The following is an 18,581-nucleotide window of genomic DNA, read 5'->3' on the forward strand; positions in this document are numbered from 1 at the left end:
GAAATTACAACAAATATTGGAAGTTCAAATTGTCGTGGAATATTTGTGAAGTGGACTTACCGCTATTAACATATCGCTTTGATCAAAATAATCCGCAACAGGCATAACATTTTTAAAGAAATTCTCTAATTCCATTTTGGCTAAGGAGAGTACTACATGACCCAATTTGGCGCCATAATCAATTTGTTTTTGTAACACGGATTGACGCCAGGATATCAGTATGACACCATTTACTACTTGAATCTGGAAAAACAGGAAAGACAAAAAGAGTGATTAAAAGGGAATCAAAGGATGGGGTGTCAGGGTATAAAACATATTATAGAAAATAAAGTGTAAACTTCTAGGAGTCTTCTCTGCTACCTAGAAATCACCAATAGAAATAAATGGTGTTTCTATGGATCCTTTCTGAAAGAAACGGTGCTTCTTAATACTCTTTCTGAATGAAAGAATGCTGCTATAGACTTCTATGGACCCGTTCGGAAACATTGGGTGTTTCTATAGACCCGTTTTAAAAGAGAGGGTGATCTATAGACCCTTCCTGAAAGAAAGGGTGATTCTATAGATCGTTTCTCAAAGAAAGGGTGCTTCTATAGACCCTTTCACTAAGGATGGGTGCTTCTATAGACCCTTTCACAAAGGATGGGTGCTTCTATAGACGCTTTCGAAAGGAAAGGGTGCTTCTATACCCCTTTTCTAAAAGGGGTATAGAACTTCCACAGACCCTTTCTTAATGAAAGAGTACTTCTAGTGACCCTTTCTTAAAGAAAGGATACTTCTAGAGACTCTTTCTTAAAGAAAGGATACTTCTTGAGACTCTTTCTTAAAGAAACGGGGCTTCTTAAGAAGCTTTCTGAAAGAAAGGTGCTTCTATAGACCCTTTCTGAAAGAAAGGGGGCTTCCTTAGACCCTTTCTCAAAGAAAGGGTCCTTCTTTAGACCCTTTCTCAATGAAAGGGTCCTTCTTTAGACCCTTTCTCACAGAAAGGGTCCTTTTTTAGACCCTTTCTCAAAGAAAGGGTTCTTCTTTAGACCCTTTCCCAATGAAAGGGTCCTTCTTTAGACCCTTTCTCAAAGACAGGGTCCTTCTTTAGACCCTTTCTCAAAAAAAGGGTTCTTCTTTAGACCCTTTCTCAAAGAAAGGGTCCTTCTATAGATCCGTTCTGAAAGAAACGGTGCTTCTTAAAACGCTTTCTGAAAGAAAGGGTCCTTCTTTAGGCCCTTTCTAAAAGAAAGGGTCCTTCTTTAGACCTTTTCTCAAAGAAAGGGTCCTTCTATAGATCCGTTCTGAAAGAAACGCCTTCTGAAAGAAAAGGTTCCTCTTAAGACCCTTTCTGAAAGAAACGGTGCTTCTTAAGACGCTTTCTGAAAGAAACGGTGCTTCTAGAGACACTTTCTGAATTAAAGGGTGCTTCGTAAGGCGCTTTCTGAAAGAAAGGGTACTTCTTAAGACCCTTTCTGAAAGAAACGGTGCGTCTTTCAGAAACGGTGCTTCTTAAGACGCTTTTTGAAAGAAAGGTGCTTCTTAAGACCCATTCTGAATGAAATGGTGCTTCTGTAGACCCTTTCTAAAAGAAAGGGCGCTTCCATAGACCCTTTCTGAAAGAAAGGACCCTTCTTCTTTAACCCTTTTCGAAAGAAAGGGCGCTTCCATAGACCCTTTCTGAAAGAATGGACGGGTGTTTCTATAGCTAGACTCTTCCTGACAGAAAGTGAGCTTCGATAGAGTTCTTCTATAAGGTCTATCAATAAAGAAAAGCCTTCTTTAACTAGAGGGCCACCTCTTCCTGGAAAGAGAGATATCTACTTGTATTCTAAGCATTTTCTTTAGAAATAAGGCATTATTTTTTCTAAAAGTAATCAAATACATTTTTTAGTTTCTGCTTTACACCAAATACTTACTATCTACAGATCTTTCATTTAGTAGATGGAAGACTTCAAAGGTCTACTACCTTGCCCTGTGACATGGAAGACGTTTTCTATTCTGGACATAAGAGACCGCAGATGAATTCTTAAATCATACCGATTTAGTCCATATAATTTTTGCAATCATATTTCGACGAAACTTCAAATTGCCCTGCACAGTCGCCTTTAGTTTCCAAAGTATCTTCTCCGTCAACCACTGTTTTTTTTCTTTTTGTTTTAAAATTTATTGAATTAATGTGGGCCGAAATCCCGGCGGTACTGCAATACCGGGCCAACCCGTGGCAGGGGTGGAGCAAGCCCCTAAACACCCCGCCTATTTCCAAAAATCAGTTTAACATTTGTTGTCCTCCGATGGAGGATCTATCAGATGTTAAGCTGATAAGAACAGATACTACACTTTGATCTTAGCCATAAGGCCGAGAAGCGATAACTTTACCACCGTCAAACTAAACATCTTATTCATAGGGTCAAAGTAGGTGAATGAGAATTATAATGTAGCAGATACATTTTGACATCACTTATTTATACAACCGAAAACGCTAAAGCATACAAAATGACAATGAACTCACAAACGCAAGAGGTATATTCCTGCCTAACAACCACCATTTGTAGATAAGCATGGTTATTTGTACATGCTATAACCACAACAACAACACCAACAACCCTCTGTGCCTCTGTGAAATGATTCATTACAACAACGACAAGCAGCCACATTTTCTACCGTTGAATATGTGCTGTTGTGGTTGGTACTCATAAAAGTCTGGAAGTAATTTTGTGGAGGTAGCAGACCTTGTGGTGGAAGCCAGCTGGCTCACTCAGTAGTAGCTTAGTACGTGTATGAATGTTTGTGCTATAAATGCTTTATTAGTCGCGTTTTCTCAGTTATGAAAATTATTTTTTTTTAATTTATATTAAAAGGCAAGGTTGATAAAATATTTATAGAAATTAAGAGGGAACTAAAAATTCTGGTTTTTCAAATATTCCAATTTAAAAACTATGTATAGGAAAACAACTTTTCACTTCTAAATGTGATCAGGTAATTATTTGTGGGTCTATTCCACACTTAATATTGTCGGGAATGTTATAATTTTTCAAATATTTTGTTTGTAATTCATACGAACACCTTGGTAGTTACCAATTGCGTTGTCATGTTTCTTATAGAAAATTTGATGTAAGAACAAAAACAAAACAAACCTATTAAATTTAGCCATACCATTAATAACGACACAGAAGCAAACCATTGAATAACAAACACGCTTAAGGGTTGCCATGTTGAATTTCATAAGTCTTGGAGGTTTCCAAATACGAATGAGTGTATTTTTCTTCTGAACAAAAGTCGGCGAAGAATTTACATTTTATATATAATAATTGTTCCACAAAAACATCCCAGGCGGGACAGGGGAGACTTCTCTCATATCAATGAGTGCACCCCGATTCTTATTAGCTCAATGATATGGGACCTACTGTTTATCGCCGAGTCCGAACGGCGTGTCTTAAGACACCACTTGTAGAGAAGTTGTACAAGGCTGAAATACTCAGAAAATGTCGCCAACATTACTGAGGGGTATTTTGCCACCGTTGAAAAGTGTTTGATGTTGACTGGCCGGGGAATCGAACCCACGACCTGCAGCGTGCAAGGCGGGTGTGCATACCATTGCACCACGGTGGCACCCGAATTTACATTTTATATTTGTTTAAAAAAAGAAAAGTGGTGTGAAATACTACAGATAATGGCTTATTTGATTTGACCTTTAACAATGACTATTTTGAAACAATCAGCTAGTATGCATATGACGTTCTAATACTGCTAATAGGAAAGAATAAAATTTGTTTTGCTAAAGGGCGGACCAAGATGTCTAAAAAAACAGAAATATATAGGAAAAGGAACATATGTGTGACTCTTGGAAGAACCAGTTTTCCTCAATACGACTATAAGAGACAAAAAAGTTGAATAACACTATGCAACATATTTAGACTATAAAAACCCTAGTAGGGTTTTGTCCTGTCAGATCCAGTTCGGATTTTATGGCCTCATCTAAACCGGGCTAAATCTACACTTTTTCGAAATTATCAGGCCTTTATCTCAGAAACGAATAGAAATTTGGCCTTGCTGTCTTTAGCAATATTGTAGCCCTAAACTAGTAGAACTTATCTTTACCGCATAAGAAAAACTTCTTCTAGGGCATCAAAATCTATAAAATATAGAAAATTTTACATAATTGCTGAAATTCTGGTCAGTATCGGCTAAACTATTGGGAGTTGAACCAAGTAACCTATTGCAAAAACCATCCGAATAAAGTTCTCAACAATTCTTCACAACATACTGAAACTCTAAAATGCTTACTTCATGTTGTTTCAGCGTTATTTTGCATCATATCTTTTACAACACGTATTTCAAACACAGTTCACACCAACAGTTTATTCTCGCATTTCGGATTTCTCTACATTATTGACATTTTTATTAAATCGTCGTTGAAAAGTGTACTAAAAACAACGGGATAGAGGCATTTTACACCAATGACATGTTCCGAAGAGTTGTGAATTACATTCCAATTTTTCCAAAAGAAAATATTCTGAAAAAATTAACGGTTTTGGAGATACGGTGCGAAATGTATAAAAATTGTGGCATTTTTGCATATATTTTAAAATTTGAGGCAATAAATGTAGTTTTTCGAGTTGATTATCTCTGCAAATATTTTATTCTTGTCCTTACCTACAAATTTGCTTCAGAGATCAGAAGAAGATTCGCATTGGTTTCAGAGATATAGCCCCGAATTTCTTTAAAAAACTCAATATTTAACCATGTTTGGATGGGGCCATAAAGTCCGAGCTGGATCTGACACACGTTTGGGTCTGTACTTTCAAAAAATCCTCAGTTCGAATTGTTTGCACAAGATCACCTTAAAAATGTTGCACAGTGTAATTGAAGATATCTCGTTAAAACCCGTCAGAGGCATGTCGATCACTAGGACCCCAGCAAAAATACATGCTGGCACAGATGAGTCGATAGGGGTTCCAATCTAGAACATTTCTGGAGATGTTGTCGTTACTTTTTCGAAGGGTGGAACCTATTCACTTCCATTTTCTTCATCTCATCTGACATTTTATGGGTTCTTCATATGTTGTAATTTATAGCTCTAAATCAGAAATTGTATTTACCCAAAATATGCCGCAAATTCTTCTGAAGCTTCTGACGGCTTGGAATCTTGAAATTTATTATTGAGTTTGAAATGAGCCAGTTTTCATATTGTAACACCGACGGGTAATAGGATCTAAAGCTTTTCGAAAATGTATTAAAACGCGGTGGAATGTCTTTCGCTAATCTATAGACTGCCGTTTTATTACCTGCAGGAGATTTGTCTTATCAACACAGCTTCAACGCATGGTAGAACAAACCAGGTAAAGTAAATACTACAACAAATACAACTCAACAACAACCACATAGAAATTTGTTTTTGTTTGTAATGTTAGTGCCAATGGTAAATGTAAACATAATAAGGAATTGTCTATAAGTTACTGGAATTTAAAAACTAATATTTTTAACATTTAATTGAATATTTTCGAAAACATGAATGAAAACTCGTTAGATTTTTAATTTGAATGTTTCCATATAATTCCACTAAATGCCTACTTTCTCGCAGAAAGTAGAATTCTTGCAGAAATGTTTGGGGTCGCTGGTCATTCATCGAAAAAGAAGAAGCTGCTTCAAACTTTTGTTTTTGAAATAAAAATAGCACACGTTTATTAGGGCTTTATTCTTTTCAAGTTTAAACAAAATACCACACATATTTACAAATATCGACCGCCACTATAAGCGGTGTTTTAGTGTGCGGCACATGGAGAAGGTTACATGTCAATGATATGAAGAAGTCTTTATGGGAAATAGTTTTTTTTCTAATGAATAAATTTGTTCTTCAAGAAATATCTATCCCTAATATACATCGAACATAGAAATAAATATACAAACTGTCGTATGGAATTTGACACTAACATTACAGCCCAGTTCAGTCAGCTGGGTATTGCTGTTACCTTTTATCGTTCTACCATGGCTTCAATGTGGACAGAACTCGGCTTTTTCGTCACTCACTGCTTTTTCAATAGGCTGTAATCTATCGTTTATTACAGTTGTGTTCCAGAGCCTGCAAAATAGTACTATTTTTCGAATTTGTTTAGAAAATCGTTCCCGTATTCCAAACAGTAGAAAAACTTGCACTTCTCTTTAAATAAACATTTCGCCGAATCACGCTCTCTCTGCTATTTTCTGGATAGTAGTAGAGTAGGATGTGCAGAAAACAGTGAATGCGGAGCATGCAATGAGTTACACTTAACCGGATAAGCCCAGTGGGTTTGGAATTCAAATGTCAATTCCATAGCGCAAACGTCAAATAAATCCTATCGAAGTGGGTTAACCCGGCAAAAAACTCTAGTGTAACCGTACTATAAGGAAACACAACCAAAGATGTCACCAAAGTAAGATCAGAGCGATTGGAAACAAACACAGTTGGTTTCTTTATCAGATGTGCAGTTCGCAAGAGGCAGATCTGGGTACAAACAAGTCCAGACATTCTCAAGATTTGCAAAATTATTCCAGTACCACAAAATGTGAATTCAAAAAGCGTTGAAGATTTTAGACCAGTAGCAGTTGAATCGATGCTTGAGAGGTTAATTGAAAAGAAAATTTTTGATAAATTCACAGCGTATGTTCAAGACAAACATATAAGTTTGCAAATCAGTTTGACTTTAATAAAGATTCTGAGACATTTGAGGCTATATTTAATATTGTTGAACATGTGTGCAGTGGAATTGATTCAGGAGGTAGAGGAGGTGGCCGGAGTATTTCTTTGACTTTACCAAAAGGCATTTGATCTTTTGGATCATAATATTTTACTGAAAAAGTTGGAATACTTTTTGAAAAATCGCTTTCAATTTGTAAAAATTTTCAACAAAGAAATTGCTCTACATAAACGATTTAATAAATGTTCCGTGTTTCGCTGACGATATCAGGATAAAAAGTTTCTTCAAACTCAAATCGAATATGATTCAGCATTACTAGCAGAGTTCGCAAGATTAAACAAATCCTAGATCCAATTAAAATAAAAATCATGGAGCTCTCTCACCGGGCATTTAAAGTCGAAGGTATCATCTGCTACACGAGATCTTCGAAAATTTAGAGATCGTATTAGAACCGATACCATGGTGATATATCAAAGGAGTTTATGGAGGTAAAGCCATCCTTATATTATAGCTTTTTGCAGGGTTAACCTTCTTTATGAGGATTTATATTTATATACCCAATGGAAATGACATTTGAAACCCACTGGGTTTGTTAAATCAGGTTATATATAAACGTGCTATAAGAGTACATGTCCACTAAAGGATTTATAGCGCCCTCAAAATTAAGCTGTGAAAGTAGCTTTGAATTTGCCGAGAAGATATCCGAAATAAGGCTGTAGAAAGAAAATACTAAGTCCTCCATTTTGCCGATACGTGGATTAATCTACAACACATCTGCTACAGGAGATCTTCGAAAATTTAGAGATCGCCTTAGTACCGATACCATGATGGTGATATATATTAAGGGAGTTTATGGAAGTAAGAGTACATGTCCATTAAAGGATTTACAGCGTCCTCAAAATAAGGCTTCGAGAGATACCATATGGTAACACTGTGCAATATTTTTAAGGTAATATTGTGCAAACAATTTGAGCTTAGGATTTTTTGAAAGTCAGACCCAAACGACAGAAACCCTAGTTGGGTTTTGTTGTGTCAGATCCAGATTGGACTTGATGGCCTCATCCTCATGGTTAAATATTGATTTTTTATAGCAATTCTGGGCTATATCTCTGAAACCGATGTGAATCTTCATCTCACCTCTGAAGCAAATTTGTAGATAAGAGCAAGAATAACATACTTGTTGAAATAATGAACTCGAAAAACTAAATTTATTGCTTCAAATTTTATAAGATATCGGAAATTTCTTCTTAATAAGAAGAGTAAGTCCAAAGGTCAATTATAATACAAAATAAATATCGAAAATTTCTATAATTTGTATACATTTTGCACCATATCTCCAAAACCGTTAATTTTTTCTTAATATTTTCTGTTGGAAAAATATTCACTGGAATGTAATACACAACTCTTCAGAGCATATCATTGTTGAAAAATGCTTTTATCACGTTGTTTTCAGTATATTTTTCAACGACGATTTAATAAATATGTCAATACGAGTAATATGGCGAAATCCGAAATCCGAGAATAAACTGTTGGTGTGGACTGTGTTTAAATACTTGTTCTTAAAGATATGATGGAAAATACCGCTGAAACAACATGAAGTAAGCATTTTAGAGTTTCAGAATGTTCTGACGAATTGCTGAGAACTTTATTTGGAAGACTATTGCAAAGGGTTACTTGATTCAAGTCCCAATAGTTTAGCTGATACTAACTAGCATTTCAGAAGTTATGTAAAATTATCTATATTTTATCCAGTTTGATGACCTAGATGGAGTTTTTCTTATGTAGTCTGTTCAAAAGATAAGTTCTACTAGTTCAGGGTTACAATATTTCCAAAGACAGCAAGGCAAAATTCCTATTCGTTTCTAGGATAGAGGCCCGATAAATGCAAAAAACTGTAGTTTTAGCCCGGTTTAGATGAGGCCATAAAATCCGAACTGGATCTGACAGGATAAAACCTTCCTAGGATTTTTGTAGTCTCAATATGTACTTTCAAAAAATGCATGCAGCTGGCTGTGTCTTCTCATTTTATCAATTGGTCCTTCGAGCCGAATCGAGTGCCTTACATATTAAGGCTAGATATCAGTTTCTTTTCTTTTCAACCGGCAGATAAATCCCCTTTTTTCAATTTCCACAATATTGTATTTCAGTCCATTGAACGTTTAGCATGTTGTTGCTATCAACATGGTATTTTCGCCGTTTATTGTCATGCCACATTAGCAGATTCTTTCGACCTTTTGAAAGATGTATGTTACCGCTCGTTAAGTTCGATCCAAGATGCTAATGTCATCGTTATAACAGTTCGCGGTTATGAGTTAATGTAGAGTACGATGCAGTTTGTGCGTATTCCACACTCAGACATGCCATTTATTTACACCGTAAAATATATGCAGACATTTCGTTTTGGCAACCCTAGACCCGGCAGAGGTGGGATTTCATAAATGAAGAATTATTTTTATTTTTGTAGAATACGATTGCAAAAATGCTAGCTAGCATATATTTAATTCATTTTAATTCAACTGATTTTGTAGATAAAGAAAAAATATTTATGGATTCTATAATATAGAATTCCATGAATTCATACTCCCTATTAACATACCTATGTAAGCAGACATACATACCTACATATTATGCCCAGCATTCCGCACAACAAAAAATAAATATCTTCACACACATACCATAATCATATCCATCTCCATGCTATCGCTTATGGTTGTTTAATCCACACTGCCAACTCTGCATTATTGTTATAGCACGCTATGAGTTTGTCAGATGACTTGATTGGTGGTGGTAGTTTTATGTGTGTTATGTATTTCAACGGCATACAATTTTAATAGTATTTTCGTTTACCATGTTATACTTCTCATTCACTTTGTATTGCTGTTTACACTTATATTTTAGTTTTTCGCTGTTCAAATCACTCTGGCTTCTCTTCAGTTGTCGAATAAATCTTTCGCCTTTTACTAAAGATTTCCGTGGAGAGGAGCACTCTAATGAGTCTTAACAGAATTTTTCCACCGGCCTTTCCTTACTGGAAGGGCCATAATAAAATACATTTCAAATATTTTTATTAGTTTTAGTTAGTGAGACTTTTTTCACTCTTCTGTCAAGTGAAGGTTTAGGGATAGGTAATGGAAAGCAATAATCGATTATTCGATTTTGGTCTAAAACTAAAAATGCGATTTTTCGGTCTGGCGATTATTTCGCTTGTCATAAAACTCGACTTTCGACTTTTTCATAACCGCAGAAAATCGATTATGATAGATTATTCGTCGATTTTCGAGTTTTCTTTTGAAAATGTAAAACCGCCAAAAATGTAAAACCGCCAAGTCAGCAATCAATGGGCAAACTCGAAAATCGATCACAGATAATCGATTATGCGATTTTCCCTGCAGCCAAAAGTCGACCACGATTTTTAGACTTTTAACTGCAAAAATTCGACTTATCGATTAATCGAAAGTCGACTTACCTCCCTATGAAGGTTTTTACAATCTCATGCTGCTAATCTACGTAAGAAATACCATAACTTTTCGTGGAAGAATTTTAAAGGAATTTCTACGGACCAGGCATAGTTGGATACAAATAGTAGAGCTGGCAAACTATAGATAATCGCACCATTCGATAGTTTCTATATTTCTTAGATAAATATCGATACTATTGTTAGTTTTCCATCGCCTGTCTTTGAAATCAAAACTTGGGATTTTAAATGTTCAGTACAGATGTGAGTGAAATTAAATCCAGTGGATTTATGGGCAAATATTCATTTGACGAATGTGGAATTGACATTTGAAATCCCCTGGATTTACTAAATTTAAAACGCCGTACTTAGTAGACCTTTTTGTCGGGTTAACCTTCTTTATGAGTATTTAACTACGTTTATACTATACCTGTTTTAGCAAATCCAGTCGATTTAAGTTGTTATTTTCATACCATACATTTCAAATATATCGAGATAACTCACTTAATCATCATAGAGTCTAAATCAAGTTTTAGATTTACGAAGAAATTCACTCGATTTCAAATGTCAATAATTCCATAGCCTGTACGTCAACTAAAGTCCAGTGGATTTGGAACTAGGATTTATAGTTTGTTTACATTTACGAAATCTATTCGATTTCAACTGTCAATTCCATTGCTTAAACATGAAATGGATTTCATTCAGATGAGTTTTCATTTGACTATACGCAAAGTAATTGACAGTTAAAATCAAGTGGATTTCGTAAACGTAGTATTATTTTACGTATACGCTATGATATTGACATTTGAATTCGAGTGGGTTTTGTTAAATCCGGTTATATGTTAACATACTAAAAATGTGTGTTCCCACAAACAAAAACATGTAAAACTTTATGCCTGCTCCAGAACCTTCAAGAAGCTACTACTTTTACCACGATAACAATTTTTCCTTTATGTTATCGAAAGTAATAGTAAAATGTTGTAGATTCTTGCAGTACTGGAACAGACCATTTTAAAGTTTAAAGTGAAAAGTGTAAACATTTGTTCCCTGAAGCATAAACCCACTATTATTTAACAAATAAAATGAACAAAGCAAAAGACACATTGCCTGTAGTGCGATTCTGTAACTTTTTTTAATAACGAACCGACATCGGTAGTTAACGAAAATATTCGGTTGAGTTAACGAATGTGCTAGTCTGTAACTTTAGGTCTTACATAGCAGTACCACACTTGAGTTCTTTTGAAGCACTTGAGTTCTTTTTCCTCTTTAATAAGTAAAACAAAGGTTAGCGCAGTCTTCATACGTAGGGTAGCATGGGGCAACTTCGCCACTGTTGCGCCTTCGCCAGCATCGATTATGAGTTAATCGAAGATCTACAAGTTCTCTTTGATGACCTTTACGCAGCTTCAATAAAATCGGCGCTTTCGAAAGCACAACAGTGGCGAAGCTGCCGCATGTTATTCTACACAGTTAACACTTATGTAAATGCCTTTGGAAGATTTTTCTTAATAGGGTGGAATTTACCTTGTGTGCCCTCTTTATTATCTTCATATCTGTTCATATAAAAACGCCGTTGTTAAAAGAAATCATCAAAATACAGCAATAATGTACTGTCGTTAAGACTTAACGACTACTTTTTTTGCGTTGTTAACTTAACAATAATTTTCGGTAATTAACGACAAAATTTACCGACAAAAATCGTTAAAACTGGTTACAGAATAGCACTTACCGAAAATTATCGTTAACTACCGACATTCGTCGTTAATTCTGTCGTTAAGGAGTTACAGAATCGCACTACTGGTAGTATCATTGTGAGGTATGATAAATACATATATGACCGAGAACTTTTCAATTCTAATTGATCTAAACAATTTTCATTTTTGTTGATTTTTTACGTTATTCTTTTAATTCTACTAATGGCTGAATTCTGTCGATAATATCGATAGAAAAAATAACCTTCGATATTAGCTCACAAAATAAAATGTCGATAGTGCTTTCGATATTTGTCAGCTCTAACAAAAAGTCTGTCTGGTTACTTTCCCAGCAAGAATTGTCCAGCAAGAACTTTCTCAGAGAGTAAGGGGTTTTTATTCTCTTTTGCTAGGAAATTGTAAAAAGTAAACAGACACCTTCCCAGCAAAAACCAGGAAGCAATCAGCTGACTTGCCAAAACAGAACAATTTGTCCGCCAACAAAGGAAGCAAACACGTTGTACTTTATTAAAAATAAAAAAGAAAATGAAACAAAAAAGTATTTTTCCACTTTACAAATTTGTTCTCCATAAAACAATACAATTAGACTATGTTATTTCCACAATAAAATTGTTTTTAATGTTCACAAACATAAATCAACAAAAAACTAAAAACGGCTGATTGATTGTTTTCAGGAAGAAGAAGAGCTTGCAAGTGCTTGCTAGAAGAAATTTGTCCAGCAAGAATTTGCAAGCTCTCAGTGAAAGAACTTTCAAAATGTCTCTCTCGAATCGCTCTCTTTTGCTGGTTTTTTGTGTTAACAGACGACTTCCAGCAACAATTGGTACAAATTGATACAAATTTTAGGGTAACCAGACACAGCTAAAGGTGTGCGGCTTTCTTATTAGAAGGAAAATTCTCAACATTTTCCGAATAATTATTAAATAAACGTGATTCAATATTAGGTCTGTCTGGTTACTTTTCCAGCAAGAACTTTCTCGGAGAGTAAGGAGTTTTTATTCTCGTTTGCAAGAAAAATGTAAAAAATTAACAGAAACCTTCCCTGCAAAAACCTGCAAGTAATCAGCTGATTTATACAAAAAAAAAAAAACAATTAGTACGCCATTTAAGGGACCAAACAAGCAAAAATTTTGTATTTTATTAAAAATAATACAAAAATTATCCGAAAAAATACATTTTCCATTTTAAGCTGGGTACACATTGTCAGTTTTGAATGACAGCTTTGTTGTTGCTTGCTAGTGTGGCCGTTTTTGTTGATGTTTTGTTGGTGCTGGACGGTTTGACAGTTATCGATAATTGCGAAATATCGACATTCAAAACTGACAATGTGTACCCAGCTTAACAACTTGGTTCTCCAAAAAGAAACAAAACAAGTGACGTGCTTATTTCCACAATAAAATTGTTTTAAATTTGAACAAACATAATGCCCTAGACCAGCGATGACCACAGAAATACAACCAAAGCGAAGACGTGTATGAACGTATGAGTGAAAAAAGCAAAAACCACATTATGCTTTTGTTTGTTTATATTCATTTACACTGTACGTGAGAGAGAGAAGCAAATGCAAAAACAACTCAGTGGGCGCCCTCACTATTAGAGATGGCAAAAAATCGATGGCACTATCGATAATATCGATTGTTATTTAAAAATTCAATATCGATAGATAGTTTTCCCTATCGATATTATCGGAATAAAAACGCCTAACCTGAAATCCATTGATATAAATAGAAATTTCGCTGCTTTTCGGTTATGTGTGTGTAAGAAAGTAAGTCCGTAGTCACACGTACACATTTTTCGGTAAAATAAAATGTATTTTTTTACATTTTTTATAAAATAACAAAATTCCAAGAAAAGCATTGACATTTCCACCATTTTCAGCTCCAAATTAATGGCGATGACAACTTAACGATAATATCGATAGCAATCGATATTTTAAAACATTATATCGAAAATATCTAATGTTGGGAATATCGATGGTTTGCCAGCTCTATCACTATACGATCTAAGCAAAGAAGCTCGTCCCTGCCCTAGACAGACGGCAGCGTTAATTTGCATTAGCTCCCTTCATTCAAATTAATTCGTGCATTATCCACATTCTTAATGCACAAAATGGAACTGTATTTAAACTGCATTTACAACAAAAATTTGCAGTGCAAACAATACATGTTAACCAACAATCAGCTGATTCATAAATGCAGAAACTGCCGTCTGTCAGGGTAACATTAAATACACATCTTAATGCAAATTAACGTTGCCGTCTGCCTAGGGTATAAATCACCGAATAATTTGAAAACAGCTGATTTATTGTTTGCGGGAAGAATAAGAGTTGCAAGTGCTTGCTATAAGAAATTTGTCCAGCAAGAATTTGCAAAATCTCAGTAAAATAACTGTCAAAATGTCTCTCTCGAATCGCTCTCTTTTGCGTGGACTTTTGTGTTAACAGACGACTTCCTGCAACAATTGGTACAAATTTAACAAGTTTAAGGCTAACCAGACAAACCTATTATTTTTAGGTTATTAGTACTTAAAAGTTGAAACAAAATATGATTTATATACGCAATCACGTATAAAAATTCCGTGCGGAATTTCTGTTTCCCCCATTATGTCCAAAAAGGGAATATTTTTGTCGATTCGGCGAAAATATTTCATAATTAGTGATTCTAGTAGGTAATAATTAAAGATTGCAAAAAAAAAGGAGTATGCAGTTTATTACGTTGCCGTCGGACTTTCTTGGTAAATCTTGTTGATGACTGGGGGGGAAACATTCCAAAATAGATTCCAAGGAATATTGAATAAGGTAGTATATTCGCGAATTGCTACAACAACGCAAATTTTGTGGTAACATGCGTCAAAATTTGCAAAGAAATTCAATTCACCTTGGCACTTAAATTGATAGCGAATTTATTTCGACCACTCTGAACAATAGGTTAGTTTAGATTTCACAATTACAACAATTTGTTTTGACATCTCATATTACCATCAGCTGGAATAATTCCTCTACCTGTTCCACGGCCTAAATACATATATTCTCTGATTCCTACTCGAATTTAAACCAAATAGTTTAATAGACAATTCAACAAATTAGTACATTTTTATTAAAAAAGGGTACATATTAAACAAAAAAAAAAAACAGTTTGTTATCTAATTTTAAGTATAGTACACATTGACAAGCAAAACTGACAGTCATCGAAGACTATTTCGTGAATATCAAAGCCTAACTTATAAATTTCTTTTGAAATTTAACATTCAACAGTTTTTAGCTAAATAAAAGTTGTTATTTTCCGTAAAATTGTCCTAAAAGTACGTTGACTGTCAGTTGTGAATGATAGTATGTACTCCCCTTTAAATTGGATATACAGATACGATTTGGATTTTAAATTACAACCTATCTGAATACTTTTCCAAAAGTTCCACATATAAGTCATGATTTTCATCTTTAAGATTTTTCCAAGCTTCTGTTTTCTTGACAGCTTTAATATTTTCTATTATAAACGTAACAGCATTGGTTTTAAGGCGAATATTTCTAGTTTTTTGGGCAAGTAGAAGTAGTTCAATAACTGAAGCCGCATTCACTGTTTTTGTTAGAATGTTTTCACAAGTTGTTTCCAAGTTCGGAATGACATATTTTTTAGCAGCCGAGAGTAGATCAACAGCCATATGTTTGGGTATTTTATTCTCACCAGTGTAAATAAAGTTTAACATTTCTTTTATTACATCGGCCGTCATGTCCGGAAGTGTTATACGATCAGGGAGTAGCTTTTTGAGAAACATGGCAGCAAAAGTTTTGCTACGTGCACTTAATATAAGTTTGTGGGCCTTGATCTCAGTTCCACATGATGCAACCAGTGTTATATCGCTAAATTGCTTGCTAACTAAAATACTGGCAAAATCCATCGCCAGATTAGAGTCTACGTTGTTTTTTCCCTCCATTTCTTTATTCATATTTTCGATATTTTCGCAGTTTGCCATATTGAAGATAATTTTAGGTGTAGGCCGACATAATCTATTTTTCAATACTTCAAAGAATAAAATGCTTTTTTTTTCTTCTTCCACTAGTATAGGTTTGGTAAGATTGTAACCATGTACGTCTAGCGTAACGTCGAAATGGGCATTGGTGCTGTTCGAGGAAATCAATTGTACTAGAATGTCGAAACCATCAGTGGATAAACTGTCATGCTCCATTACTAATATTTTCCATTCAGATATAAGATCACCATTGCATACTTTTATTGTGGGGGAACTCAAAAAAGGGGGAAAACTAAGGCCACAAATTTCATAAAGCTCCTTTTCATCAAAATTCCAAATAAACATGTTACCGCTGTTATTGGTTATTACTCCAGCAGTGAAGTTTATTTTATATGGTGACCACATTTGGTTGATTTTTTATAAAGTGAAATTTATCGGATAAATCCAATATACTTTTTATTCCGACAGAAAAGTAGAAAACGGTTTATGTTGTGTTCAGTGATTTTTATTATACTATTCATTGAAAAGAACTACTGGAACTGAGTCCGATCTTCAAATTCATATAGGGTAAGTGCACCAATAGTCGGCACTTTAAGGATTTGCCCAACGTCAATCATTCACCATTCCGAGTAAATTTTTCCAATTGCTATGAACTAAAGCTTATTTTCTTCGTTTTTTTTACTATTCGATGAAAAAAAAATGAATTATTTGTTATAAAAGTTGAGAAAAATGCGAATTTAGTGAAATAGTGCTTTTGTGCTAGTAGTCGGCACCATTTCCCAATTGTCGGCATGGCATGTTCCAGTTGTCGGCATATCGTATTTTAGTAAAAAATGTTATAAATTGGTCGTTTCTTTCATTTAAAACAACAAAAAACTCACTTTAACACAAATAATTCTTATTTTAATCCATATTGTTTTTAAAAATTAAATAATTTTAAGATTTTGTTAACATTTGGAATTAAGTTTAAATTTCTTTTTTAGGAGTTTATAACATAAACTTAATTATTTGAAAGTTCAATAATTTTTTTCTTGCATTTTTTGTTGACATTCCAATTAATTTTGCATAAAAAGTAAGCAAATTTAAATATGATGCTTAAATAAATTAGTTATTGTCTAATGTCGGTAACTATAACCTAATTGTCGGCATGCCACAAACGCGGGCACTTCAAACTAGGCCAAATATAAAAGGATTAACTTATTTTTTATTGAAGTTATTTTAACAATTGGACTTTGAAGTATTTATTCAACATATTTTTACGATTTCGAGCTAAAAATAATTGACAATTGTGGTTTGATAAGTTGTAGAGCTGACAAACCATCGATATTCCCAACATTAAGCATAGTACACACGGTCCAACAAAACTGACAGTCATAAAGGTCTATTTCGTTAATATCAAAGTCTAGCTGAATAATTTCTTTCCTAATCACTAAATTATACCTTAAATCCCAGTAAAAAGTTTGCCTCCAAAGAGGCAGTTAAATGATATGTACAAGTGATCTGGAAGTGCATCAAATTATGCATTTTCACTCATGATTTTTACAAGAGCGTGACTACGGAAAGAGGCACTCCATTGCACTGCATTTTAACTGACCCTTTGGCACTGCATTTTAACTGACCCTCTGGCACTGCATTTTAACTGACCCTTTGGCATTGCATTTTAACTAACCCTTTGGGGTAGAATAGGAGGCAGTCCAAAGCACGTATTTTGATACAGGCATTCTGCGGAAATTGTGCAAGCAATTACAAAATATGCCAGAACAAATGAAATGCATTATTTGTGTAAAACAAAAATATTAAGAACTTTATTACATTAACACAAATTATGAAAATTCTCCATTGAATTCAATCGCAAACATGCGTGTTTCCTCCGCTCTCCATTTGTTCCAAGCTGAACTGTTTTTACTTTATTTGCTAAATGGGTTGCCTTCCCATCACCAGTTAAGATATCGACATGTATTCCAACAGCACTCCATTCGGAAATTTTCTTCTCGTGAGTTACCGGAAAAATTTTCACAAATTAAATATTATTTAGTTTGAAAATGTTAACACGCTTATCTCTTATTGGAAAATGTATGCCGCTGCCTGTAGAGATGTACAAACTGATTTATGTACATGTAGGGATCTCTAACAACTGCTAATAATATGTAGCGAACGGAGTGCCTATTTCACGACTCCGTTTGGACTGCTTCCTGATGCTGTTAAATTGTGAGGAATTGGAGTGCCTTTTTCACGACTCCGCTGAACTGCATCCGGATGTTGTTAAAATGTGAAAAGTGGATGTGATTCTTTGGATTGCTTCCAAATGCGGTTAAAATGTGAGGACTGGAGTGCCTTTTTCAGGACTTCAATTGAACTGCATCAAAACATGCCGTGACAGAACTAGTCCACATTGCACTACTTCCAATTTATTTTGCTGGGATGTTGTATTTCAATTATTTTTAGCTAACAAAAAGTTTGCCAGACAATTGCCGTAAAAGTACGTTGACTGTCAGTTTTGTTGGACCGTGTATAATGTTTTAAAATATCGATTGCTATCGATATTATCGCTAAGTTGTCATCGCCATTAATTTGGAGATGAAAATGGCGGAAATGTCAATGATTTTCTTGAAATTATGCAAAAGTAGTTCATGGAAATGTAAAGGAAAACAAGTAAAAAAGTATCAGTCGGCTTTGCCGACAGAGATATACCCTCAGCCTGTGCAAATTGAAACACGTTTTTCACAAAAAAATTATGTATTTAGGGGGTTTCAAAATTTTGGTCGTATGAACCGACAAAAATGTTAATTAAGA

The 18,581-nt window shown here is 34.6% G+C and overlaps 1 protein-coding gene, 1 long non-coding RNA gene and 2 other non-coding genes across 5 annotated transcripts in view; 2 read left to right on the forward strand and 2 right to left on the reverse strand.

The window, feature by feature from the left end:
* The window catches only part of LOC141393646 (uncharacterized), a 194,925-nt gene that overhangs the window by 73,928 nt on the left and 102,416 nt on the right, over positions 1–18,581 (forward strand). The window lies entirely within an intron of this gene.
* The window catches only part of LOC141393641 (uncharacterized), a 64,366-nt gene that overhangs the window by 3,251 nt on the left and 42,534 nt on the right, over positions 1–18,581 (reverse strand). For both annotated transcript variants that reach the window (XM_073966955.1, XM_073966957.1), the window contains exon 4: positions 61–243. In XM_073966955.1, the coding sequence (XP_073823056.1) occupies positions 61–243 (183 nt within the window). The remainder of the gene's footprint in view (positions 1–60; positions 244–18,581) is intronic.
* On the reverse strand, positions 2,154–2,350 carry LOC141395993 (U2 spliceosomal RNA). The gene has a single exon (XR_012411094.1). It is a non-coding gene; the product is annotated as a U2 spliceosomal RNA (small nuclear RNA).
* Positions 9,571–9,694, forward strand: LOC141396004 (U5 spliceosomal RNA). Its single transcript, XR_012411101.1, has one exon. It is a non-coding gene; the product is annotated as a U5 spliceosomal RNA (small nuclear RNA).

The sequence above is a fragment of the Musca autumnalis genome, unplaced genomic scaffold (genome assembly GCF_047663935.1).
Source record: "Musca autumnalis isolate F117 unplaced genomic scaffold, ASM4766393v1 scaffold_2, whole genome shotgun sequence".
Lineage (NCBI taxonomy): Eukaryota > Metazoa > Arthropoda > Insecta > Diptera > Muscidae > Musca > Musca autumnalis.